Source organism: Pimephales promelas, chromosome 25 (assembly GCF_988280905.1).
Source record: "Pimephales promelas chromosome 25, fPimPro1.hap1.1, whole genome shotgun sequence".
Lineage (NCBI taxonomy): Eukaryota > Metazoa > Chordata > Actinopteri > Cypriniformes > Leuciscidae > Pimephales > Pimephales promelas.
The window spans coordinates 21,664,484-21,690,767 of NC_142793.1; the positions used below are offsets into that span (position 1 = coordinate 21,664,484).

Here is a 26,284-nt window from a genome sequence, read left to right on the forward strand (position 1 = left end):
AATACGGGTCTTATCAAGTGGAACGATCGCTCATTTTAAAAAAATATACCAAAGTTTAAGTTTTATAAGCTCAAATGCTCACCTTGCTCTGTACTGCGATGCACGTTCGTGACTCAAAATGAACGAATCTTTGTCTGAGTCATTTGGTTCATTCAACGAACGAAACGAACGAATTGACTCGATAAAGATTTGTTCATTTTGATGAACAAGTTCGAACAGGAGAGTCACGAACGCGCATCAGAGCAAAGTTTTGTACTAAAAGTGTCTTGGATCAATGAAGTCTGGTAAATGCTTTCATCAAAAACCTTAATTTCTTTTCGACTGAAGAAAGAAAGACATGGGCATCTTGGATGACATGGGGGTGAGTAAATTATCAGCAAAAGTTTTTTTTAAAGTGAACTACTCCTTTAATGCAGATTTTGCAAATTGGTCACGCGAGGGTTTAAGGGCATTTCTATATTGTGTCGTAGGCTCATGAGGCGTGCGGTCCTCTGGAAATTGACTCTGCACTCAACGCTGTACAGACTCTGAAGAGTGAACTACAGGATGCCAAAATGGCCACACTGGAAGGCCAACTCAAACCACTACCAGGACAATCGGTAGGTGAAGAGTACCACATTAAAAAGAGATAATCGCACTTACGTACAATTCTGTTTTTACCATAACTTCCTCACAATGCTTGTGTCTGTAGTTGGAGAAATGTGCTCAGGATTTGGGGAGTACGTCTAAAGCTGTGGGCTCCTCCATGGCTCAGCTACTGACCTGTGCCGCCCAAGGCAATGAACATTATACTGGTGAGATGACTTATGTGGCTTTACAACATACTGTATGAAACAGAATCTATAGGTGCTGAATACAAAATGCATGAACAGAATAACAACAAGATTTACACATTAACATCCTATTAACCAATCATTAGTTTGAGGTTTGAGGTGGTGACCATAGACCTCCATTTTATGACTGATAGACATAAACGGTTTGACCTAAAAATATCAAAATCTTGGATGCCCCTGAGGTAAGCTAAAACATACCAAAAATTAATTTTTAAAGTGCACTATCCCTTTAAGTGATTTACAATTGGTTCAAGATATATCGTCTTCAATTTGTATCGTCTTAAATAGATCTTGGCGCGCCTAGTCTAATTCTCTACCAGTTGAGCTTAACGATTTTGTTATTTGTCCAGGCTTTTAGTATTTTTTGTGATTTAACAGACACATTTGCAGAAATGTTTCCATTGGTTTTCTAAAAATGCTTCCACAACATGCCAGTATCTCAAAAACTGGCTGAGTTTTTCCTTCAGCGCTGCTTGTTCCGGATTGAAAGGCACGAAAACAGAGAAGAGTGAGTGATGCCGTAACTTACCTGCACCTCCCATCCATTTTTTATTCTGTCTGGCTGGATTGCTGCTCCCAGGAGAGCTTCTGAAGACAGATTTTAATGGCACGCTCAAACAAATCCCCCCTCTTCCACTTCGGCTCCTGCGGCTTCTCAAGCCAAGGGTATAACTAACCCCCGTCCCTCATTAATCTTATTTTCACTAGATTTAACATACCATCAGCAATTGGGCTCTACTTGGCTGGATAATGCAATTTGATGTAATTTGCCTGCATTGGCCCTTCCCTATTTTCGCTCTCAGTTCTATAAGTAAAGGCCAGATCCCATATGGCACCTCATTTTCTTTCCACGCTCATTTGTTGGAACAGCAGGGGCATTCTGGGTCATCCGTGCACCAAAACGAGGCTTTATTTTAAACAAGACAGTTGGGCTGCTGAAATATCCTTCATTTTGCAATTACAGTTTAATGCACTAATGTAGTAATGTAGAAGTGAATGTGTTGTATGCAAATGAGTATGACTGGTACTTAGTATTCATTTTTATGGGAGATACTAGTGTTGATATATGAGAAAATAGTGTGGTTGAATAGCAATACTATTCTGCTAGCCTGCAATTCAGTAATCCAAATGAGGATCACACAAACTGGAAAAAATAAATAAATTAAATAAATATTGACGTTTTATTTACCTAATTTCTTGATCCGCCAAGGACCAGATCTTCATATGTAAGATAGATGGATCAGCCTTTATTTGTCTCACAAGTGAGAAATTTCATCATTACAGCAGAAAGTGGATAGTATAGAGTAGAATAATAAGTTAAAGGATTAGTTCACTTTTGAAAAAACTTTTGCTGATAAATTACTCACCCCCATGTCATCCAAGATGTCCATGTCTTTCTTTCCTCCGTCGAAAAGAAATGAAGGTTTTTGATGAAAACATTCCAGGATTTTTCTCCTTATAATGGACTTCCATGGGAACCAGGTCCAACCGAAGTCCAAACGACAGTTATAACAGTTACAGATGCAGCTTCAAATGTCTTTAAACGACACCAAACGATGAATAAGGGTCTTATCATGCGAAACGATCGGTTATTTCAAAGCTTATTCCAAAAATGTAACTTTTCTAAGGACAAATGCTAGCCTTTCTCCATTCTGTGAGGCGCGTTTGCAACGTCACGTAATACGTAATTACGTTCAAAAGGTCACGGGCGACGTAGCCGGAACTACAGAGTCAGAGTGTTTACAAGTTGAACGCATAGGTTAAACGTGAAAACTAACTCAAACGCCGTTTACAAAAAAGGAATTAAAAGGTAAAACAACGATGTCGGACGATTTTGATTCTGTACTTCCGGCTACGTCGCCCGTGACCTTTTGAACAATATATTACAAGGCTAGCATTTGTCCTTAGAAAAGTTACATTTTTGGAATAAGCTTTGAAATAACTGATCGTTTCGCATGATAAGACCCTTATTCATCGTCTGGTGTCGTTTAAAGACATTTGAAGCTGCACTGAAACCGTCTTTTGGACCTTGGACTGTCTGGTTCCCATTGAAGTCCATTATATGGAGAAATCCTGGAATGTTTTCATCAAAAACCTTAATTTCTTTTCGACGGAGGAAAGAAAGATATGGACATCTTGGATGACATGGGGATGAGTAAATTATCAGCAAAAGTTTTTTCAAAAGTGAACTAATCCTTTAAGATAAATATATGTATAAAACATGCTTCTCCTTAAGCTTAAAACAGATAAAAACAATAAAAACAAAATCCCATTAACGATGCAAAGTGACATTGTGCATTGAATTTGAATTAAACCCACAGCATTCAAAGAAGGTGTATTGTACTTTTTTTTTTTTACTTTCTCTGACTGTATTATTCATTCGCTGTAATCTCAGAAGTGTGTGTTTGCGACAGGTGTGGCAGCCAGGGAAACCGCTCAAGCACTGAGGATATTGGCTCAGGCGGCGAGGGGGGTTGCGGCGAGTACGTTGGAGCCTCAGGCTGCGGCAGCCATGCTGGACTCGGCTTGTCACGTGATGGAGGGCTCGTCCATGCTCATCCACGAAGCCCACCAAGCTCTGGTGTGCCCCGGTGATGCCGAGAGCCAGCAGAGACTAGCCCAGGTAGGACGACGTAGATTCAACCAACTACACGCAAATAAACAGATGTCTTGCCATCTGTGAGAAGATCTATACATTGAAAGTAGAAGTTACGCTAGGTTATATAGTTATCCAAAAAATAGTGTGTCTGCTCATCTTCATCTTAATTACTTTTTTTAGTTGTTGTTTTCTTCAGCTACTTTGTTAAAACCTGATCGATTTCCCATCAGCTCCCTCTTGGCCATTATCTCCAATTAACCAAGCTATTTTCAATTGTCTCTGTGTTTCTCGGCGGCCCTTTTTCTGGAAGGTGCCAGTGCGCCTCCTGATTCGAACAGGTTCCTTTGGGACACAAACATATTGCTTGGCATATGTCTGTGACAGTGGCATAAATTAAGGACATGGATTTCTCTGTTGTGCTGAGGGGCTGATTTAAATTTTAGATTCAAGCTGCATTGTAGAGTTATTGATGGGAGAGCATGTGTTGATTTTTTTTCAGGTGGCAAAGGCCGTCTCTCACTCCCTGAATAACTGTGTGAACTGCTTACCTGGACAGAAGGATGTGGACATGGCTCTCAGGAGCATTGGCGAGGCCAGTAAGAAATTGCTTGTGGAAAATGTGAGTTCTTTGTCAATTCTTTTATAGCTACCAGTGAGTCTAAACTTAAAGGAGTAGTTCACTTTTTAAAAAAACTTTTGCTGATAACTTTTGCTTTGATTGTTTTTGATGAAAACATTCCAGGATTTTTCTCCATATAATGGACTTCAATGGGAACCAAACGGTTCAAGGTCCAAAAGACAGTTTCAGTGCAAACTGTTCAAAGGGCTTTAAACGATTCTAGACGATGAATAAGGGTCTTATCAAGCGAAACGATCACTTATTTAAAAAAAAAAATAGCAAAGTTTAAGTTTTATAAGCTCAAATGCTCGCCTTGCTCTGTTCTGTGATGCACGTTCGTGACTCTCCTGTTTGAACTCGTTTATCAAAATGAACAAATCTTTTTTCGTGTCATTTGGTTCATTCAACGAACGAAATGAGTTGACTCTGGAAAAGATTTGTTCATTTTGACGAACGAGTTCGAACAGGAGAGTCACGAACGCGCATCGCAGTACAGAGCAAGGCGAGCATTTGAGCTCATAAAACTTAAACTTTGTTATTTATTTATTAAATGAGCGATCGTTTCGCTTGATAAGACCCTTATTCATCGTCTGGAATCGTTTAAAGCCCTTTGAACAGTTTGTAGTTTGCACTGAAACTGTCTTTTGGACCTTGAACCATTTGGTTCCCATTGAAGTCCATTATATGGAGAAAAATCCTGGAATGTTTTCATCAAAAAACCTTAATTTCTTTTCGACTGAAGAAAGAATGACATGGACGTCTTGCAAATTATCAGCAAAAGATTTTTTTTAAAGTGAACTACTCCTTTAAAAACGTGTAAATGATTCGAAAAATCGTTATTACGTACATTTTTGCAGTTGGTTTACATGGAAAATCCTTTTGATGATGTTTCATGAATCCAGCTTCCTCCATGCTCCAAATCCTTCCAAGAGGCCCAGACGGACCTGAACCACACGGCAGCCGAGCTGAACCATTCGGCCGGGGATGTGGTGCAATCTTCACGTGGGAGCAGCGGCCAGCTGGCTATGGCTTCTGGGAAGTTCAGCCAAGACTTTGACGAGTTCTTAGATGCCGGGATTGAGATGGCCGGACACACTCAGGTAAAGTTTCAATGCCTTCTCAGAGCTGGGAGATAGTTCATGATGTGCTCCGGCCAAAGAGAAATCTCATTGGTCTGAAAATTCCACTTGCGTAAACTGTATATTAAACAAAATAGGCCTCTGTCACGGAAAAATTGAAGACCGGAAGTATGTCTTTTAGTAGGGATACGGCTCTTTCGGTTAGCTTTTTGTTTTTTTTTTTGGATGGAGAGGTGTAAAGCACATCACCATTGCACTCTTGAGCAGTGAATACATGTTCTGTGCAGTGAAGAATCACACTTATCTGTTTGGCAGTCTGATGGGCGAACGTTTCCCGCCTCCTCTAAAGATTGATAGAGGAGGATGGGGCTTTTTTCAGGGGCTGGACTTCCAGTAAAGGGAAATATTAACATTTTGGACAATGCCATGTTTCTAACTTTTTTTTTAGTACCTTTTATATTCCAAGAAAGGTCCATAAAGACAAATTTGAATGAGTTTGGTGTGGATGAACTTGACTGTCCTGCTCAGAGTTCAACCCCTTCAAAAACATTTGTGATGCACTGGACAGAGATTGCGAGCTAGGCCTTCTTGTTCAACATCAATGCCTGACCTCAAAAATGCTCTACTGGTTAAATGGGCAAAAATTCCCAGAGAAAGTTTTCCCAGAAGAGTGAAACCCTGTTACAGCTGCAAAGTGGACTGTAATCAACTCCATATTAATGTCTATGCATTTAGAATTTGATGTTATTACAGTCCCTGTCGGTGTAAGGGTCAGGTGTCCCAATACTTTTGTCCATATAGTGGATGTTAAAAACCGCTAACCAAAAAGAAAATGTATATGCATTTTGATTCATTTGTTAATTAGCGCTTCTCATCCAATTCACTCAGGCACATAATTGTCCCAGAGAGCATGAAGACGCTCCACCCTAATGAAATCTTTGATGATGTTCTGGTTCTGCATGTTTTGTTGATTAATTTGGAGAGGCGCACCGGCACAAGGGCTTGATGGAGCGTGACATGCCCATTAAAGGAAGACTGGTGTATAGTGAGGGACACTGTGGTCTGGAAGGACAGGCCAGAAGCCAACAGGAGATCTGTGAGACTAGTACCCATCTAATTAACAAGTAAACAGCCACGGTTTGCTATTTTAGGGCGAAATGACTAAAGCATACCAATTTTGCTCATGAATAGTGATTATGTGGTATCATGTAATTAATGTTCATTAGGTTCACATGCTTTGTTGAAAGGCAAATGATGACAAATAGGTGCTAGCCATAGTTTATTTGCCATTTACTGTCTTTTTCGGTCTGTACCTTACACATAACCTTCATGGCTATGGTACCTGTGAAATATGGCACATAATTACAATCATTTGGACCAAATATATCGATTCCCAAATATAACTGCATAGAAAAGTTGCAGTTACTTTTTTTATAAATATCTCATTTTTTGTTTCTAAGAAGAAAGAAAGTGGTAGTAGTATAATTTTTGGGTGAACTACCCCTACATATTTTTAGCCATAAAATATAATCACTTTTCAAAGAACTGCACATTTTTCTGCTGAGTAAAGTTGAAAGACATGATAGTTTGACTGTAGGCTGAGCTGCTAACGTCTGTCTCCACAGTCCACAGATGACCAGATCCAGGTGATTGGCAACCTGAAGAACATCTCCATGGCATCCAGCAAGCTGCTGTTGGCCGCCAAGTCCCTCTCCGTTGATCCAGGGGCGGCAAATGCCAAGAATCTCCTCGCAGCTGCAGCACGGTAGGAATGAGCTTCATTCGGTGGCCTGGGGAGAGTTTACTGATCATGAGCCAGTCAACCTGAGGGCCAGCCTGCGAGAAATGAGCTATTCAGCTGAATGTTTTCACAAAATTAGAAACTTTGTGGATGAGTGAATAAAATTTGTACCCGTATGTGAACTAAATCTGACAACTTCTTTTGGGGGGCATTTACATTAGTGAAAACTGTTTAAATATAAAGTAAAGTTTTGTTTGTGAAAATGCTGAAAGATTTCACGATCGATGCCGGGTGGGGATCTAGTTGCATCTTGTTCAGTCCCGGGACGCGCGCTGTGTGAACAAAGGCCGTAATGTTAATCAATGCCGTGTCGCAATGATGACGCTGAAGCCAAAAAATGCTCAAGCGTGGTTTCTCGAGAGAGAAATGACAGCTCATAAGCAAACTTCATCAATGTCACATGTCTTTACGAGATTTTTACGGGTTGTGCGTGAGCACTGGGTCACTTTATCCAAAATGGTTTTCTCTGCAGAACATGAAATCCATGGGGAGGAGTCAGTTCCAGATCCAACTCCTCCCACCTTACATATACCTAAACCTACCTAGCTCCACCCCCTGATCCCTAAACCCACCCCTAAACCTATCCAACTCCACCCCCTGATCCCTAAACCCACCCCTAAACCTACCCAGCTCCACTCCCTGTTTCCTAAACCCACCCCTCAACCTACCCAGCTCCACCCCCTGTTTCCTAAACCCACCCCTAAACCTACCCAGCTCCACCCCCTGTTTCCTAAACCCACCCCTCAACCTACCCAGCTCCAGCCCCTGATCCCTAACCCCACCCCTCAACCTACCCAGCTCCACCCCCTGTTTCCTAAACCCACCCCTAAACCTACCCAGCTCCAGCCCCTGATCCCTAACCCCACCCCTCAACCTACCCAGCTCCACCCCCTGTTTCCTAAACCCACCCCTAAACCTACCCAGCTCTGCCCCCTGATCCCTAAACCCACCCCTAAACCTACCCAGCTCCAGCCCCTGATCCCTAACCCCACCCCTAAACCTACCCAGCTCCAGCCCCTGATCCCTAACCCCACCCCTAAACCTACCCAGCTCCAGCCCCTGATCCCTAACCCCACCCCTAAACCTACCCAGCTCCACCCCCTGTTTCCTAAATCCACCCCTAAACCTATCCAGCTCCACCCCCTGATCCCTAAACCCACCCCTAAACCTACCCAGCTCCACTCCCTGTTTCCTAAACCCACCCCTCAACCTACCCAGCTCCAGCCCCTGATCCCTAAACCTACCCAGCTCCACCCCCTGATCCCTAAACCCACCCCTCAACCTACCCAGCTCCACCCCCTGATCCCTAAACCCACCCCTCAACCTACCCAGCTCCACTCCCTGTTTCCTAAACCCACCCCTCAACCTACCCAGCTCCAGCCCCTGATCCCTAAACCTACCCAGCTCCACCCCCTGATCCCTAAACCCACCCCTAAACCTACCCAGCTCCACCCCCTGATCCCTAAACCCACCCCTCAACCTACCCAGCTCCACTCCCTGTTTCCTAAACCCACCCCTAAACCTACCCCTAAACCTACCCAGCTCCACCCCCTGATCCCTAACCCCACCCCTAAACCTACCCAGCTCCACCCCCTGATCCCTAACCCCACCCCTAAACCTACCCAGCTCCACCCCCTGATCCCTAACCCCACCCCTAAACCTACCCAGCTCCACCCCTCAGATCTGGATCCAACTCCGCCCCCTGGATCTCGTGTACTGCAATGAGGTGCTACTGCTTTATCCATCTTTTTTCCGGAATCTCTGTGTGAAAGGGTTTTTTTTTTTTTTTTTTTTTCGGTAAGTGAATGTTTTTCTTGTTAGTGGCTTGTTAATTTTTGTGTTTGAATGTTTATCTTTGTGTGTTTGTTAGTGTGTGTGTTTTGTTTGTTATTGTGTGCGAGTATGTTTGTGTATGTTACTGTTTTAGTGTGTGTGTGTATGGGTCAAGTTTGTCCAACAGCCTCCACAGAAATGTAAAAGATGTAATAAATAATGTCATAATAAAAATCTAAAAATGGAGAATTGTTTTGGGTTTGACTTTAGGAGCATCATTAAAGGATAGAACATTTTATATATAGCTCAATATGAAGACAATAGAAGTCAGTGGAAATACCTATAATGATGAAAAACAATTGTCTGTGTGTGTGTGTGTGTGTGTGTGTGTGCCGTAGGAAGGCAGCAGCTCCTGAGGGTTTTGGGCTAGATTGATTTCTCTTTCCTTAATGAGGGACAGAGGAGACTGACACACATACACAACGGCACACACACACACACCCTCACATCTAGACTCATGAGTGTAACAAAACTTGTCATGATTGTCATATATTTAGAAGGGGCTGAAACCTCAATGAGTCTCGATTTTTTTTTTTTTGTTGTTGTTGTTTTGTGTCTTTCTGACTGTGATTTTCTTCTGTGTTTTGTGTTTCAGAGCGGTAACAGAAAGCATTAATCAGCTCATCACAATTTGTACCCAGCAGGCACCAGGACAAAAAGAGTGTGATAATGCTCTACGAGAACTTGAGGTACTTGGAACAAACACTCACTCAGTCTATCAAAATAGTTTATATTTGAGAATTGAGATGTTTAATTGTGAAATGATAATGATGATGTGCTTCTATAAAAGCAGAGAAATATATAAATAAAAAGCTCACAAGAACCTGGCATTTTAGCCAGTGCGTAGGCTTTTTAAATCCATTGTAGTTTCGAAAGCAGCAAGGATGAGATGGGGCCTGTTAGATCTTCTATCAACATTAGATCACATTTGGCCTTATTTATCACAGATTAAAAACAGCCGTTTGTGTGATGCCTCTGCGAAACGTTCAAATCGGCCGGCCACAGGTCAATTGTGTATTAAAATAGAGCCAATAATTATGATTGGGGTCTGTGAACGATTTTACATCAAATCTTATATGTGTCTCCAGTAATCATTTTGAAATGGGGTGTTTTCGAAAAACAAAATCTTTTCTCTCTCTTCCACGTACATACAGGCTGTGCGAGGAATGTTGGACAACCCCAATGAGCCAGTCAGTGATCTCTCTTATTTTGACTGCATTGAGAGCGTCATGGAGAATTCCAAGGTAAAGAATCCATCACAACATCACCAAATTCTCTAAAGATCGTTTTCATTCCAAATGTTAACACATCTCTCCGTCTGACTGAACAGGTTCTCGGGGAGTCCATGGCTGGAATATCACAGCACTGTAAGACGGGAAACGTGCCAGCGTTTGGGGATTGTGTAGGTGTGGCGTCCAAAGCGCTGTGTGGGTTGACCGAGGCGGCGGGCCAGGTGAGCTTTTGATTTGGTAGTGTCTGATAATTCTCCCGATATGCACTTTCAACATTTTGCTTTAGAAATGCTATTACAGAACTTGATCAGATCTTGAAAACTTAAGATGTGGTGCTATCGGTTGTTTTTTTTTTTTTTTTTTTTTTTTTCTGTCCACACTGCATTGGTTTTGTCAGCAGAGTTGCTTCAAAGGTAGAAAATAAAGTTGAATTTTGATATTTGATTATAAAAACTAAAATTGAAAAATAATAGACAGTACACAAATGAATTGGATCATAATATAATATGATATCAAATAATATAATATAAATAATAATAAAAAAAGAAAATAATTGAAAAGTAAGCTGTGGTGTCACGCAGAGAAGCTGTTTCAGAGATGAAAAAATATTTTGATGTATATTTAGACAAATAATTAAATATATATACATAAAATACAAATTAATCTTGTACAATAAGGGAAATGTATAATATAATAATGTAAACAATAGTTAAAAATGAAATGAAACGTAAGCTATGGTGGTATTTGTTTTTTCAAAATAATCTTTTGAATAGTTTTGTCATCTGAAAAGTTTCAGAGGTGACTTTTTCATGTACGATTATGAAAACAAACATTTAAAAATGTAAAATATTTACAGTACACAAATGAATCTTGCACTATAAGGGAAATTAATAATAGAATAATTCTTAGTGAAAATATGTATTAAGAAATAATAAATAAATATAATATAATACTGTTAAATAAAATACATTTAAATTAGTGTTGTCAATTTAAAAAATAGCGTGATGAATCGCAATTAAAAACGCTTACATTTGATATATTTTATAATTTAGGAATTTCACAGTAAATTTTCACCCCTTAATTAATTATAGCCATTCTACATTACAGTGTATTGATCTATTTTTAACATTTATTAAAATGCTTCAAAAAATATGACAGCTTTTAATTTAAGTGAACTTAAAACAATCCAGTGCAGCGAGTAATTGTCTCTGTTACATTTGTCCAGAATTAGTGGCTGCTGTCACTTTAAGAGCAGCCGCTGCTGCACATGACGCGGATCTCACGCGCGCTAACCAAAGGATGACAGAAAAACGGATGCTGCGTTAATTGCTTAAATAAACAAAGATATGTAAATATATAAATCACACAATACACTCTTTGTGCCTAACTTTATTTTTCTTCAGGCCTCCTATTTGGTAGGAGTCTCAGACCCCAACAGCCAGTCAGGTCATCAGGGATTGGTCGATCCCATCCAGTTTGCCAGAGCCAATCAGGCGATTCAGATGGCCTGCCAGAATCTGGTGGACCCGGCCAGCAGCCCCTCCCAGGTCACTGTTTGGCTCTTTAGTATTAAGGTTTTTTTTTTTTTTTTTGGCTTGCATTCTCATCTGTTTTTGTTTGTGTAGGTTCTGTCAGCAGCTACTATTGTTGCAAAGCACACTTCTGCCCTTTGCAACGCCTGTCGTCTGGCGTCTTCCAAAACAGCCAATCCTGTGGCCCGGAGACATTTCGTACAATCAGCCAAAGAGGTCGCCAATACAACTGCCAACCTTGTCAAAACTATAAAGGTACGGCCTGTGATTAATTACCAAAAGAGCGTTTGGTAGCTGAATTTTCTGCATTAGCATGAAGACATAAGCTTCCCTGACCATTTGCAAGCTTATAACTATCAATAAGACTGTATTTATTTGTATGGATTGAAGTGTTTTAGCAGATGTGATCAGTTTCTGCATTGCTTCTCAGGCCTTAGACGGGGATTTCTCAGATGAGAACCGCGAGAGGTGCCGAGTGGCCACGAACCCGCTGATAGAAGCTGTGGATAATCTCTCCACCTTTGCCTCCAACCCTGAGTTTGCCAGCATTCCTGCACAGATAAGCCACGAGGTGATGAAATACTGAATACCACAATATTTCATGTATTATTTATTGTGTGTGTATGAATGTGCATGCCTGGCTACTCATCTCACAGATTGTTGTTTGCCAAATTTCGACTCTTAAACCAAATCAGGACAGACAAATCAAACACACCAAGATGCTCTGTTAGGGACTTTCCTATCCCTATTGGTTCAGAAACATTCAGGAACAAAACAAGCGACTGTGTTTAGGAGGAAGTCACTGAATCATTTGCTCAACAAATTTGCTTAAAAACACTGATTCACTTTTGGAACAAAACAAATGACTATATGAGTTATTCATTTAATAAGTGTTATGAACTAATTGGTTGAGTAAATTATTCAATGACTCACTCATATAGAGTCACTTGTTTAGTTCCTAAACAAATCAGTGTTATGAACTAATTGGTTGAGTTAATTATTCAAAGACTCACTCATATAGAGTCACTGAATCATTTACTCAACCAATTTGTTTAAAAACATTGATTCATTTAGGAACAAAACAAGTGACTCTATATGAGTGAGTCATTGAATAAGTGTTATGGACTAATTGGTTGAGTAAATTATTCAGTGACTCACTCATATAGAGTCACTTGTTTTGTTCCTAAATGAATCAGTGTTATGAACTAATTGGTTGAGTTAATTATTCAAAGACTCACTCATATAGAGTCACTGAATCATTTACTCAACCAATTTGTTTAAAAACACTGATTCGTTTAGGAACAAAACAAGTGACTCTATATGAGCAAGTCATTGAAAAAGTGTTATGAACTAATTGGTTGAGTAAATTATTCAATGACTCACTCATATAGAGTCATTTGTTTTGTTCCTAAACCAATCAGTTTTATGAGCTAATTGGTTGAGTAAATTATTCAATGACTCACTCACATAGAGTAACTGAATCATTTACTCAACCAATTTGTTTAAAAACACTGATTCATTTAGGAACAAAACAAGTGACTCTATGAGTTAGTCATTGAGTAAGTGTTATGAACTAATTGGTTGAGTACATTATATAATGACTCACTCATATAGAGTCACTGAACCATTTACTCAACCAATTTGTTTAAACACACTGATTCATTTAGGAACACTCCATATGAGTGAGTCATTGAATAATTTACTCAACCAATTAGTTCATAACACTGATTAATTTGGGAAAGAAGCAAGTGACTGTCTTTATGAATAAGTTACAGAATCATTCACTTTTTTCAATTTTGTTCAAAAATGTTTATTCATTCAGTGAATATTATATTCGCAAAATGTTTGTTGAAATTTTTAATTTATATATGCTGCACACATTTTAAAACGAATGGTTTGTAAACTGAATTGTATTTCTTTCTAATCGTAGGGTTCAGCTTCCCAGGAGCCAATCCTTTGCTCGGCTCGTTCAATGCTGGACAGCTCCACCCACTTATTAGAGACGGCCCGCTCACTTATCATTAATCCCAAAGATCCGCCCACCTGGTCCATCTTGGCAGGCCATTCAAGGACCGTGTCGGACTCCATCAAGAGCCTCATCACGTCCATCAGGTCTGTATCACGCAAATAAAGACCGGGTTCAGCAGTCGAGAAAGAAATTGTGAAAAGCGTGCGGCGGCCTCAGTCTCCATCGGGTGTTAAATAATAATAATAACGCGGGTAAAAGACGAGACATAATTCAAACTTCTTGATTAAATAACTCAAGCACAAGTTATTAACAGTAGCAGGTGTTCAGTCCACACACACACACACACACACACACAAGTCTTCTCAAATCTTCCCTCACACGTGAGTCTGTTCCTCTCATTACAGCTCCAGGGGGAAGTAATATTACCAACAACCGCTGAAATGAAAAACCAGAGAGTGTGTTACAAACAAAACAGTATAGAATAATTAGTTGCTGTATTACATTAAAAGATTAAAAATAATTAAATAACAATTACGCAAATCAAATAATGTATAAATACACAAAATGGTCACATTAATTAATAAACACGTCAATTTTTATAACACGTGTTATTATTAATGTAAATTGTATTCATTTAAATTACATTTATATTTATTTATTCATTGGTGAGTGTTTCCTAAGCCCACTTAAAAACCTCGTTCTTATTAGACATACACTACTGGTCAAACGTTTTTTTATCGAAAGTTATTAATGACATAATATTGCTAAAGATTTCTGTTTCAAGTGTTTATATTTCAAATAAATACTGTTTTTTTTCTATTCATCAAAGAATCCTTTACAAATGTATCCCAGTTTTTACAATAAATACTAAGCAAAATTGTTAAAAAATAATAATACAAAATTACGTTTTAATTCAGTTAACTTAAATATAAACTAAATAAAAGCTTAAATGGTCAGAACCGGCCAAGGTAATCCATGATTGGCTTTTTTTGGAAGACTTTTCTTTTTCTAGTAGCCAACGTTTATTTTAAGGTTTTTTTCTTCTCAGTGTGTGTTTTGAAGGATTTTCTATTAAATAAAAGCTGAATATCAGAATGCGTCGGATGTCGCTGAGTTGTATTTTGTGGTAAGTGACTCTTACTGGGTTTCTCTCTCCACTGAGAGTGTGTCGGGTGACTGATGTAGCCTGCGGAGTCTGAACACAGATCAGACACTCATAGACTCTTCTGCTCCGAGTAAATATATCAGATCTGGTGATCTGATGTGAGATCAGTGACAGTGAAGGACCTCGACTGTAACACTCTCAGCAGGAGCAGGAACAGTGGCTGGGCTCGCTGCCCACCTGGCTGCCCTCCACCACTGTCCTCCCATATCAACCAATCACAGCTGGAGCTCAGCCAGCCCTGTGTGTGTGTATGAGCAAAAAACTCCCACGTCTGCACTGTTTTATGATGCTGTAATGTACAATATCCGGATTTAGCTGAGAAACCTAATTCAATTAAGCTGAAAAACACCCCATAGCAACCTGTTCTCCTCTGTTGTCATAGGGACAAGGCCCCTGGGCAGCGGGAGTGTGACCAGTCCATCGACAGCATCAACAAGAGCATCAGGGACATTGAGCAGGTGTCCCTTGTCGCCGTGGGTCAGAGTCTGCCCCGCAGAGACGACATCTCCCTCGAGGTAAACCCATAAAGCACCTGCCGCCACTGTATAGTAGCGTTATGTTTCAATAATGTTGCTCTGTCTGGTACAGTGTTCATTTCTGAGGAGGATTAGGAATGATGCTTTAAAGAATAGTACACTTAAAAATGAAAATTCTGTCATCATTTACTCATCCTCAAGTTGTTGGACCCCATTGATTACCATAGTAGGGGGGGAAATGCTATGAAAGTCAATGGGGTCCATCAGCTGTCTGGTTACCGACATTCTAAAGAAAGTCGTACAGGTTTGAAACAACTTGAGGGCATTTTCATTTTTTAGTGAACTATTCCTTTAAAAATATTAATAAAAATGAATATTTTGATTTCCAAAAAAAAAAAAAAACGGAAGTAAATAAATAGATTTTTAGTTTAAAATAGACATTTAGACATTGTCATAGACATTGTCATAGACATTTAGACAACAAATAGACATTTAAATCTGTTTATTAATATGAATAATGTTATAAATCTTTTTTATAAATCATTTTAAATGGAAATGCTATAAATGGCCTTTTTTTATCCATTTCAGAAAATAATTAAGACCCCCCCCCCATTATTTAATTGAATTGAATTATTATTTTATTGTTATACCGAATTACATTTTTAAACATTAATTAATTAAACTATTTAAAATGTCTTTTTATTTGTGTTTTTTTCTATTTATGTTTTTTCATTTGATAAATGAATAATTCAATAATTGATATATTTTATTTTTTACAGACCCCCTAGTCTGATGATTCTCTCTCTATATATACACATATATCAGCTTCCGTGTTATTTAATGTTATTTATATACTTTTATAGTATTCATATTTTAAAGTAGCTTTTGTTTTTATATTTTCAGTTTTCATTTTAATTTAAGTTTTAGTAGTTGTATAATATGCTTTTGTAATTTTATTAGTTTTTAAATATATATATATACATATATATATATATATATATATATATATATATATATATATTCTTTTTTATTTATTTATTTATTTATTTTTTATTTTAGTTTGTATCATAATTATATTTATATAATAATGCAGTAGTGGAGCCGCAGCATCAAGGTCCCGCCCACACTCCCGCTCCATCAGGTCATTACACCCTATTTTTATAGCTTCAAATAACTAACTAAAACCAAACGTATTGGAAAAATGAACACTTTAACATACGTCTATGTAATTAGAACTACCAAAAATGACAGAAAAATTGAATTAAAAATTCTTTGTAGTGTAGTTGGATATTTTGTTTGTCTTGCGTCCCATTCGATAACATGGAGTGGGCGGAGTTTAAGATCAATACTGCAGCCAGACACCAGGGGGCGATCAAAACGTTTTGGCAGGACTAGGTTTGTGCTAATGCTAATGTGAGACTGCTTCCATTAGGCTTTACAGGAGCAGCTGACCTCTGCCGTGCAGGAGATCGGACACCTCATTGACCCCATCTCCACTGCGGCGCGAGGGGAAGCAGCTCAGCTCGGACACAAGGTAACAGGGACGTGGATCTCAATAGAGGGACCACAAATAATGTTACCACTGCAGCGAATCCATGACCACGTCCGAAAGCTTAGGCGTTGCCTCACAAAACTGATTTCGGACAGACTTCTGAGGCAGTGAAAACTAAGCAAATATTTAATTACTACACTAGTAATTTAAAAAAAAAAAAACATTGATCAAAAACAAATGGTAACACAAACTGTCCACCAACCGCAACTTTCAGACGCCATCTTTGTTTTAACTCAACTGTCATGGAATGGAACGCACAGGATTGTGGGATATCAAAATCTATGCTGCCTGCAAAAATCAGTCTCATGAGATAGGAGGTGCTATCATTGGATTCGAACATGGATTGATGTCTTCCTACCATTTTTTTTTTTATCTTTCGGACACACCACATGAATTTGCCCAAAGTATGAAATGTTCCTGGATCAACAACCTCGTCTTTCTTCATACTTCCATATATTATGTCTTTTTTGTCTAAATCACATACTTAAATCTCAAGAATAAACATCATGAATTGATCACAGTATGACAGCACATCTAAAAAAAAAAAAGTAATGTCTGCTAAACCTGGTTGAATTAAATCCGGCTGTGTTTGTTTGGACCGATATTGATGCCGCCTGTCCAAAGTGTTTATCTGCTTGTCAATCAACTGAAAAATAAAGAAGTTTTATCATTTCCCTCTGTATATCACTCTTCCCTGAAAAATATACAAGAAACTGTATGTTTGCATGGCAGATATTGTTAACCCGTCTGTTTTTCCTCCTCAGGTGACTCAGTTAGCGAGCTACTTTGAGCCAGTGATTGTGGCGTCAGTGGGACTGGCGTCGAAACATGCCGACCACCAGCAGCAGATGAACATACTAGATCAAACCAAAACCCTGTTTGAGTCGGCTCTACAGATGCTCTACGCTGCCAAAGAGGGCGGAGGAAACCGTAAGGTATGACGCATGGAAATACAGTAACAACACATCTGCAAATTTGCAACTTGTAGCATCCAATGGCACATAAACAGAGCTTCTGGTTTGTGTATAGTTGTGAAGTGGTGCTAATGGGTCTATACTGGCCATCTTTATCCCATGAGACACTAAGTTTTCTTTCGGCTTGCAGGCGACCCACACCCATGATGCCATAGCAGAAGCAGCCCAGCTGATGAAGGAAGCAGTTGATGACATCATGGTGACCTTAAACGAGGCCGCCAGTGAGGGAGGGATGGTGGGCGGCATGGTGGAGTCCATCGCCGAGTCCATCGGCCGGGTTAGTGACTCTATGGAAAACTTTTTCCAAAGCAACTGCTAATATCAACAAATCAAAGGGAGCGAATGACCCCAAAAACTGAACCTGATTGACCATAAGACAGTGTGAAAGTTTATTTAAATTTTTTTTATATATTTGAGTGGTTATATGCAAATGCAGGTGAGATTTGAGAGTAAATAAGTAAATGAAATGTTCTGTATGTCTCAAAATTAAGTAAATAATGCGTGTGTGTATAGATAGATAGATAGATAGATAGATAGATAGATAGATAGATAGATAGATAGATAGATGGATGGATGGATAGATAGATAGATAGATAGATAGATAGATAGATAGATGGATGGATGGATGGATGGATGGATGGATGGATGGATGGATGGATGGATGGATGGATGGATGGATGGATGGATGGATGGATGGATGGATGGATGGATGGATGGATGGATAGATAGATAGATAGATAGATAGATAGATAGATAGATAGATAGATAGATAGATAGATAGATAGATAGATAGATAGATAGATAGATAGATAGATAGATAGATAGAGATACTTTTGTGTCTGTCTATAGATCGTTTTAAGAATGATGTATATATATAATAACCAATCAACTTTATAAATGTAGACAAATATATTATTTATATTATATTAACTTTTTTTAATCTTTTTAAAGTAAAGTAGTATGTTATTGGCCAAGACCAATAATCCCTATAAAAAGAAATAATAATACATGTAAATTAAATATGTAAGAAAATATATAGATAAATATGAATAATAAAATAACTGTTTGACCAACACAGTAATATATATATATAAAGAGTTCAGATGCAAAAGCCTCTAAGTGCCATTTGAAATTTTCTTCTAGAATGATCATTTTTATCAAGCTTATATATTTAAGTTCAGTAATTTCACTTCTGAACTTAAATATATAAGCTTGATAAAAATGATCATTTTAGAAGAAAATTTCAAATGGCACTTAGAGGCTTTTGCATCTGAACTCTTCATATATATATATATATATATATATACACAGTATTTTTTTTTTTAATCTCGAGAATGCTTTCTCATCAAAGTCATCTCTATCTGGCACTCTCGTATGTAAATGTGTCACAGATACAACAGCTGTCTCTGTATGTCATCATTAGACTGAATTGGCAGAACATCTCCATTTATCCTCTCTGCATGTATGCAGTCTCTCATTATACTGTCGTGATTCACGGTGCAAGACAATGGCAGTCAATTGAATATCTGCACCCTGATCATTTTCTGCGGGAATGATCACAACATCATGCACATGAACCACGTGAAGACTGTAATTTGTATTAGGACTGGATCCAGGATTACGTTCACTGTTATCCGGGTCTCTTTATTTCACAGATGGATGAAGGAACTCCGCCGGAGCCTGACGGCACTTTTGTGGATTACCAGACCACCATGGTGAAGTTTTCAAAAGCCATCGCCATTACTGCGCAGGAAATGGTGAGGACGCTCACTCTCAAGATGCTTCCACATCCTCTCACACACCACTGTGCTTATATCACCTGTGTTCTGTCATGTGACCCTAGATGACGAAGTCGGTGACCTGTCCGGAGGAGCTGGGTGGACTGGCGTCTCAGGTGACGGTGGATTACAGCCAGCTGGCACTACAAGGCCGTCTGGCAGCTGCCACTGCCGAGCCAGAGGAGGTGAGGATCTATCCAGCACGTGCGTCTAACCAGTGATCTGAGAAATGCTCATTTACACACACGATAATAGACACGCAGATGGCCTAAACCTCACGCGAACTCCAGATTTAAAGGAACAGGTCACCTAAAACTTAGCTCAGCTGAGCTTGTACGGTTTTCTTTTGTGTGTAGAACACAGAAATAGATGTTTAGGAATCTAGAATGCTCTTTTCCATACAATAAAGTCACATTGAACTCGAAAATGACAACAACAAAAAAACACCCGTATAGACCAACACAGTAAAAATGATAATGTATTATATATTTATATTTATGTTTTTATATATATATATTAGTGTTGTCAATCGATAAAAAATGAACTAATTCCACATTTTTCTGTAATTAATCGCACCTGAAATTAAAGGTTCTAATATATGTGTATATTGTACAAAATTTCACATTTAATCTCCAAATGAATGTGGAAACAACATAAAGATACATATTTTAAATATTTCATCTAACTAGTAGAAAATATACAGAAATTGAATTAAGATATCTTCACTACATAAATTTTATTCATTAGTCCTTATTAAAGCTACAGAAGTTATTAAGTCAAAAGTAGTGCTTGAAAAAAAGGTTGATACGTTAATTGTGTTTAACATGTTACACTGAAAAATGCATTAACACATTCATTTTGTCAGCACTAATATATACATATATATATATATATATATATATATATAAATATATTTAATCAGAACAGTCATTATTTACTGAAAACCTTAAAAAGTACTTTAAAATCTCAGTTGTATTTTCATATCTTAACCATTCAAACACACAAACAATACTCATTCAAAAAAAAAAAAACATCTTATTGGCACTTGTACACTAAATTCTACGTTTTCTAAAGCCATTTGATAAATTTGTCCGAGGAAAAGATTGAAATTTGTGTCGTTATCGACTGAAAATCTTTATTTATTTAAATCTCATCCACATTTGTTTATCATAACCGCTTAAATAAACTCATTCACACCATGAGCCTTGGTCATGAATGTATAGCAAACCTTATTCTTCCACTTTGCATGTCGTTAAGCCTGTGAACAAAGGTGTAAAAAAACAAACGACTTATTTCACACCTTTGCTCTATCCACATTTGAAGAAAGGAGCCCGACACGAGGACACTGTAGTCACCAGCTCTCTCTTCACTAGTGCTTTTACATAAGTGGCCGCTGCCGTTACCATAGAAACCGCGCACCCCCACAAGCCTTAAAAGCCCGTTGTGATATTCATAATGAAGAGCCGCCCACCCGTGTATCTGTGTGTCAGGTAATGAACATACAGTGCAGTCGGGCCCCCTCAAAGGCCGTCACAATCACTTCTTAATTATTGGATAGAGCTTTGTTGAACGGAGGCAGTGGCTTTTAAAGCAGTCGCCGAGGATGAATGTATTCAGATTTAGACCCAGATTCAATCTCACTCGATTGCCAACTCGATATCTTTGCTGAATTTGCAGGTGGGATGTCAGATCAAGACTCGGGTGCAGGAGTTGGGTCACGGCTGCATCTACCTGGTACAGAAGGCCGGAGCCCTGCAGATGAGCCCGACGGACAGTTTCTCCAAGAGAGAGCTGATCGAGTACGCCCGTGCCGTCACTGAAAAGGTAGGCTTGCTTGCCATTGTGGGAGGCTTACGGTTTTGTGCGTAACTTTGTTCCGTTTTAATTACATTTTTATAGTGCTGTCCATTTGATTTATGTATATATATATATATATATATATATATATATATATATATATATATATATATAAGGGCTGTCAGTTAAACACGTTATTAACGGCGCCAATTTTTTTATCGCGCGATTAACCATCTTTTTGTCCAAGCAAACTTTGTAGTTTTTTTTTTCACATGCTTATGCACTTTTCCATGTTGATAAGAGCATTAAAATGGGAAAAAAATAATGGGACAAAAAGAAAGCAAGATACATTTAGAACAAATTAAAATGTGAGATTAATAGCGAGTTAACTATGACATTAATGCGATTAATCGCGATTAAATATTTTAATCGTTTGACAGCACTATTTACAAACTTTCATGTTAAATGCGATTAATCGCAATTAATCGACCGGACAGCACTATTTTATCAAGGTATTTTTCTAAAATCACTAACGAATGTCTATAATCAGGTATTTCTGATCTCTAATGACGATTTATTTCATATGCTATGTTTGCTAAGGCTAAAAACCCCATAAACACTGAAGGAGAGACTAGAGACCAAAATATTATAGAGACTGCCCTAGCAACCACTCACAACACCTTAGCAATGGCATAGTATATTCTTGCTTCCCTCCAATAGACCCTGGCAACCACCCACAACATGCTAGCAATCACCTTTGCTACCCCCACAACACCCTAGCAACCACATAACAAAACCCTGTCGACTACCCACTGTACCCTAGCAAACCTCATAGCAACACACTAGTAATCACATACCCACGACACCTTAGCAACCACATAGCCGCACAATTGCAACCGCCCACAACACCCAATAGCACTGCAATGCCTTTGCTACCCCCACAACACCCTATTAATCACATACTGTAGCAATACCCTGTCGACTACCCTCTGGACCCTAGCAAACCACATAGCAACACACTAGCAACCACCCACAACACTCTAGTAATCGCTTACTCGCGACACACTAGCAACCACATAGCACACAATGCAACCACCCACAACATCCTAGCAATAGCACCTTTGCTACCCCCAAAACACCCTAGCAAATAGCCCATAGCAACGCCTTGGCAACCATTCATAACACAATAGAATCATGGTTGCAATGAAATGAATGAATAGTTTCACAAAGCCGACGTGAACCTGACGACAAAGCAAACATTTTCCTGGGTATTCTAGCATGCAGTGACATCAAACAGTTACCGAGTTTAATGTCATTGCTGGACGTAACATTGTCTAGATGGGCTTGAGAATACAAATAAAACAGTACTCAACATTGTGGTCAGAATGATTTTCCAGTCGTAATAATAGTCACAGTGAGAGTCGACTGCCCATTTTCCGTGACTACACTTTTCATTCTCTGTGTTCCAACTGTTTTTATGCCATTTTTCGAATGAATGCAGGAAGCCCCCACTGCTTTTCTTGTGAGGCTGTGTGTAGTAGATTACAATCAATCACTGTGTCATATTGTCTTTGGTTACATCTCAGTAGCTGGAGTTTGTTCGGTCCCTACTGTGATGGTGCTGTGACCCCTCGCTGCTTTAAATGAGCTCTGTTTAAAGTTGTCCGAGTCCCCCACTAGCCCAATTCAATTCAAACCCCAGCTCTGCCTGGAATCATATCAGTATTAAACGTGAATAGGGATGGTTGCATTTGAATGCCTCCCTTATGGCTTTTCATCTACCCGTGAAGACAACTCCATCTCTCTGACGGTCTCTCTCTCTTTCTCAGTGTTAGTATGATGGTCTCGCTTTAATGGACTTGTCCATCTATCTCTCAGCTGCTTGTCAGAGCCCATCTCTCAAGCATTTGTCTTTTTCTGATGGTAGAAGCAGTTATGTTTACACAGATCCAGGATCAGTTTTGTATTGCTTTCATCGTAGCTTGTTAGAACATTGTTATGTAATATTTAGTGCAGGTTAACGCAAAACATATTTAATGCAATTAACACAGCCAATCCTTTTTTTTTTTCCAATGGTCCTTTGGCTAACGTTACGTTATATGATCATGCTCTTATTCATGCAAATGCTTTTAAACCATTCGAGCATGATAAGAGAACTGGAAAGGACAAAAACACGCAAAATTATGCCAAAATGCCGTTTTATCGAGTATCCATGCAAGCACTGCCTTAAATAAAGCGTTAAATGGATGTAGAGAGTTGTGAGAAAATGGGATGCTTGTCAGATACTTGTCATGTGTGGCTGATCATAAAGTGACAGAAGCCTTATAAAACTGCTAATGTTAATCAAAGACCAAAAGAAAATCACTCACTGCTCTGGACTGAATTACTTTTGTAGCTTTAATTAATGATTTGTCCATATTTCATTTTTAATTTATGTAATGAGTACTGTGAAGGGTTTGATAACTTTATCATACCCTAGACCTACCTGAAAATCCTAAAGCAGGTTTTACACGAGTCAAAAACATGAACACAATAATTTTTTGTGTATTTTGACTGGCCAAGTAAAAATCTGAACTGGGCTAATAGAAAAAATTGAGCCCTGATATGTTGAAGGGCAGGTAAATGTGACTTTTATTATTGTTTTAAGTCTAATTTTTTAAAGCCTAATAATATAAATGTTAAAATGTATAGCTTTTAATTCTACTGTAATGCTGAATGGCTGTAGTTAATGGCTAAATTTGAGGAAAAAATGTATTACATTGAGACATCAGTAGCTGTGGTATCTGATATTGATCTTTTATAAAAAAAAGAATATTATATATACAAATATTTAAAATATAGGCTACTGCCTTTATGTTGTTTCTACATTCATTTGGAGTTTAAATGTGAAATTATTGCAATATAAAAATATATTAAAAACTTTAATGTTAGGTGTGATTACAAAAAAAATTTGTTTATTTTTTAGTATTATTAGTATTTTATTAGTTTATTAATAAATATTTTTTTAATTGATAGACAGCACTAATTATATTATATTATTTATTATACTATAATGTACTTTTTGAAATGTATGTAATCATAATATTTTAAAACATTCCAAAACAATTATTATTATTTGTTTATAAATATTATTATATTATATGTATTTGTAATTAAACTTTTTGAGATTATATAGTCATAATAAACAAAGCCTTCTAATGCCATTATTGTTTGTTTGTAAATATTATATTAAACTATTTAAATTATGTAATTGTAATATATTAAACAACCTTCTAAATCTATTATTATTTATAATATAATATAATATGCATTTATAATTAACCTTTACAATTATGTATTTATAATTTATTATTAAAAACCTTCTAAATTATTATTATTATTATTATGTGTCATTAAAAATATCAATTTAATTTAAAATAAATGTAAATGTTAAAATATTTCATTTTAATGAATCAAATAAAATAAATGAAAAATTAACTGAATCGTTATCGCCCAAAAGAAGTCGGACCGCATTGGAAAGCTGTCCCCCTCTCTCCCGTTGGTGTTTATAATGAAGTGTGATTCACTCTCTCCCGCAGGTGTCCATGGTGTTGTCCGCCCTGCAGGCTGGGAATAAAGGAACTCAGGCCTGCATAACGGCAGCCAGTTCTGTCTCCGGCATCATGGCTGATCTGGACACCACCATCATGTTCGCCTCAGCCGGCACGCTCAACGCAGAGAACGAAGAGTCTTTCGCAGACCACAGGTGAGACCTAGTAGACCGAGCATCATGTGAACGCTTTGTTCTATTAATGTTTTCTATAATCGTGGGACCATAGAATAGAGTGTAATCGGAGGCGTATTTGTTTTGTGCACTCTTCAGAGAGAACATATTGAAAACAGCTAAAGCTTTGGTCGAGGACACCAAGCTGCTTGTGTCTGGTGCTGCATCGAGCCAGGACAAACTAGCCCAGGCAGCCCATTCCTCTGCCAAGACCATCACACAGCTCACTGACGTGGTCAAACTGGGCGCTGCGAGCATGGGCTCAGAGGACCCGGAGACACAGGTGTGTTTCTAATCCGTCACAGGATTCGGTAGACCAATGTGTTCTCCTGTATTTTGATCTCAGTGTAATGAGAATATCATTAGATCTCCTCTCAAGTGTAGAAGATGTCGTGACATTTGCATGCTGATACTCTCTGACTCATCTGACGCATCTCTGCCCAAACCTCAACATCCCTGGAGGAGTGCAGTGTATTATGGGACTGGATAAAGGTGGTTGTGATAAAGTCTTCTCTCTGTCTCTGTCAGGTGGTCCTGATAAACGCAGTCAGAGATGTCGCTAAAGCTTTGGCTGAGCTGATCAGCGCCACTAAATGTGCCGCTGGCAAAGCAGCGGACGATCCATCCATGTATCAGCTGAAGAGCGCCGCCAAGGTGTGTTTGGTGTCTGTAAGGAAAGCATTATGCAGGCTAGTGAGGGTTATGTCTTATTCTGATCACTATCGCACAGTGTGTGTGTGTCTAACAGCTGGCCCTGTCTCTCATTTTCTTGGCTGGGTGCTGTCTTCGTTCACTGTCATCTTGGTGTGTGTGGCCACAAATCAAACCCTATTTTTCAGTGATCATGTGTATCACAGTGTGTAATATGTGAGTGACTCAACGGCCACACAGCTTAAGGACTGCTTCTTTCCCTTCCTCTCTTCCTTTTTCTGCCTCCTCTCCAAATGCCGTTATTGCCACGTAGCAAAGCAGAAATGATTAATTTTGTAAACATAATTAAAAGAAAATTAAAATGGTGCTTGCTTCTGCAGTTATGCTGTGGATCAGCGCACATAGTTTGTCATCTGAAATGAATCTTCAGGCTTGTGAATGTATGCGTACCCGACATATTTTCCGAAATTCTCTAATCCTTTGATCATTCACCTGGTGCTGTTGTTAAACCTCTGGGATTAACTTCCACATACATGCAACATGATATGTTTTGTTTAGGATATTTAAGTAATGCTGTTGTTATCTTCACAGAAAGAGGGTTTTTTTTTTACATTCCTTCAACATCTGGTGA

General features: G+C 38.5%; 1 protein-coding gene across 2 annotated transcripts in view; it reads left to right on the forward strand.

Annotated features, from left to right (window-relative positions):
* The window catches only part of tln2b (talin 2b), a 127,936-nt gene that overhangs the window by 84,633 nt on the left and 17,019 nt on the right, over positions 1-26,284 (forward strand). For both annotated transcript variants that reach the window (XM_089127957.1, XM_089127958.1), the window contains exons 25-47: positions 471-599; positions 692-794; positions 3,248-3,456; positions 3,932-4,051; positions 4,954-5,151; positions 6,756-6,895; positions 9,360-9,453; positions 9,919-10,008; positions 10,095-10,217; positions 11,400-11,543; positions 11,622-11,783; positions 11,959-12,099; positions 13,459-13,640; positions 15,045-15,177; positions 16,571-16,672; positions 17,455-17,625; positions 17,795-17,941; positions 19,320-19,421; positions 19,508-19,627; positions 21,120-21,266; positions 24,818-24,984; positions 25,102-25,285; positions 25,531-25,656. In XM_089127957.1, coding sequence (XP_088984083.1) covers positions 471-599; positions 692-794; positions 3,248-3,456; positions 3,932-4,051; positions 4,954-5,151; positions 6,756-6,895; positions 9,360-9,453; positions 9,919-10,008; positions 10,095-10,217; positions 11,400-11,543; positions 11,622-11,783; positions 11,959-12,099; positions 13,459-13,640; positions 15,045-15,177; positions 16,571-16,672; positions 17,455-17,625; positions 17,795-17,941; positions 19,320-19,421; positions 19,508-19,627; positions 21,120-21,266; positions 24,818-24,984; positions 25,102-25,285; positions 25,531-25,656 — 3,234 coding nt within the window. The remainder of the gene's footprint in view (positions 1-470; positions 600-691; positions 795-3,247; positions 3,457-3,931; positions 4,052-4,953; positions 5,152-6,755; positions 6,896-9,359; positions 9,454-9,918; positions 10,009-10,094; positions 10,218-11,399; positions 11,544-11,621; positions 11,784-11,958; positions 12,100-13,458; positions 13,641-15,044; positions 15,178-16,570; positions 16,673-17,454; positions 17,626-17,794; positions 17,942-19,319; positions 19,422-19,507; positions 19,628-21,119; positions 21,267-24,817; positions 24,985-25,101; positions 25,286-25,530; positions 25,657-26,284) is intronic.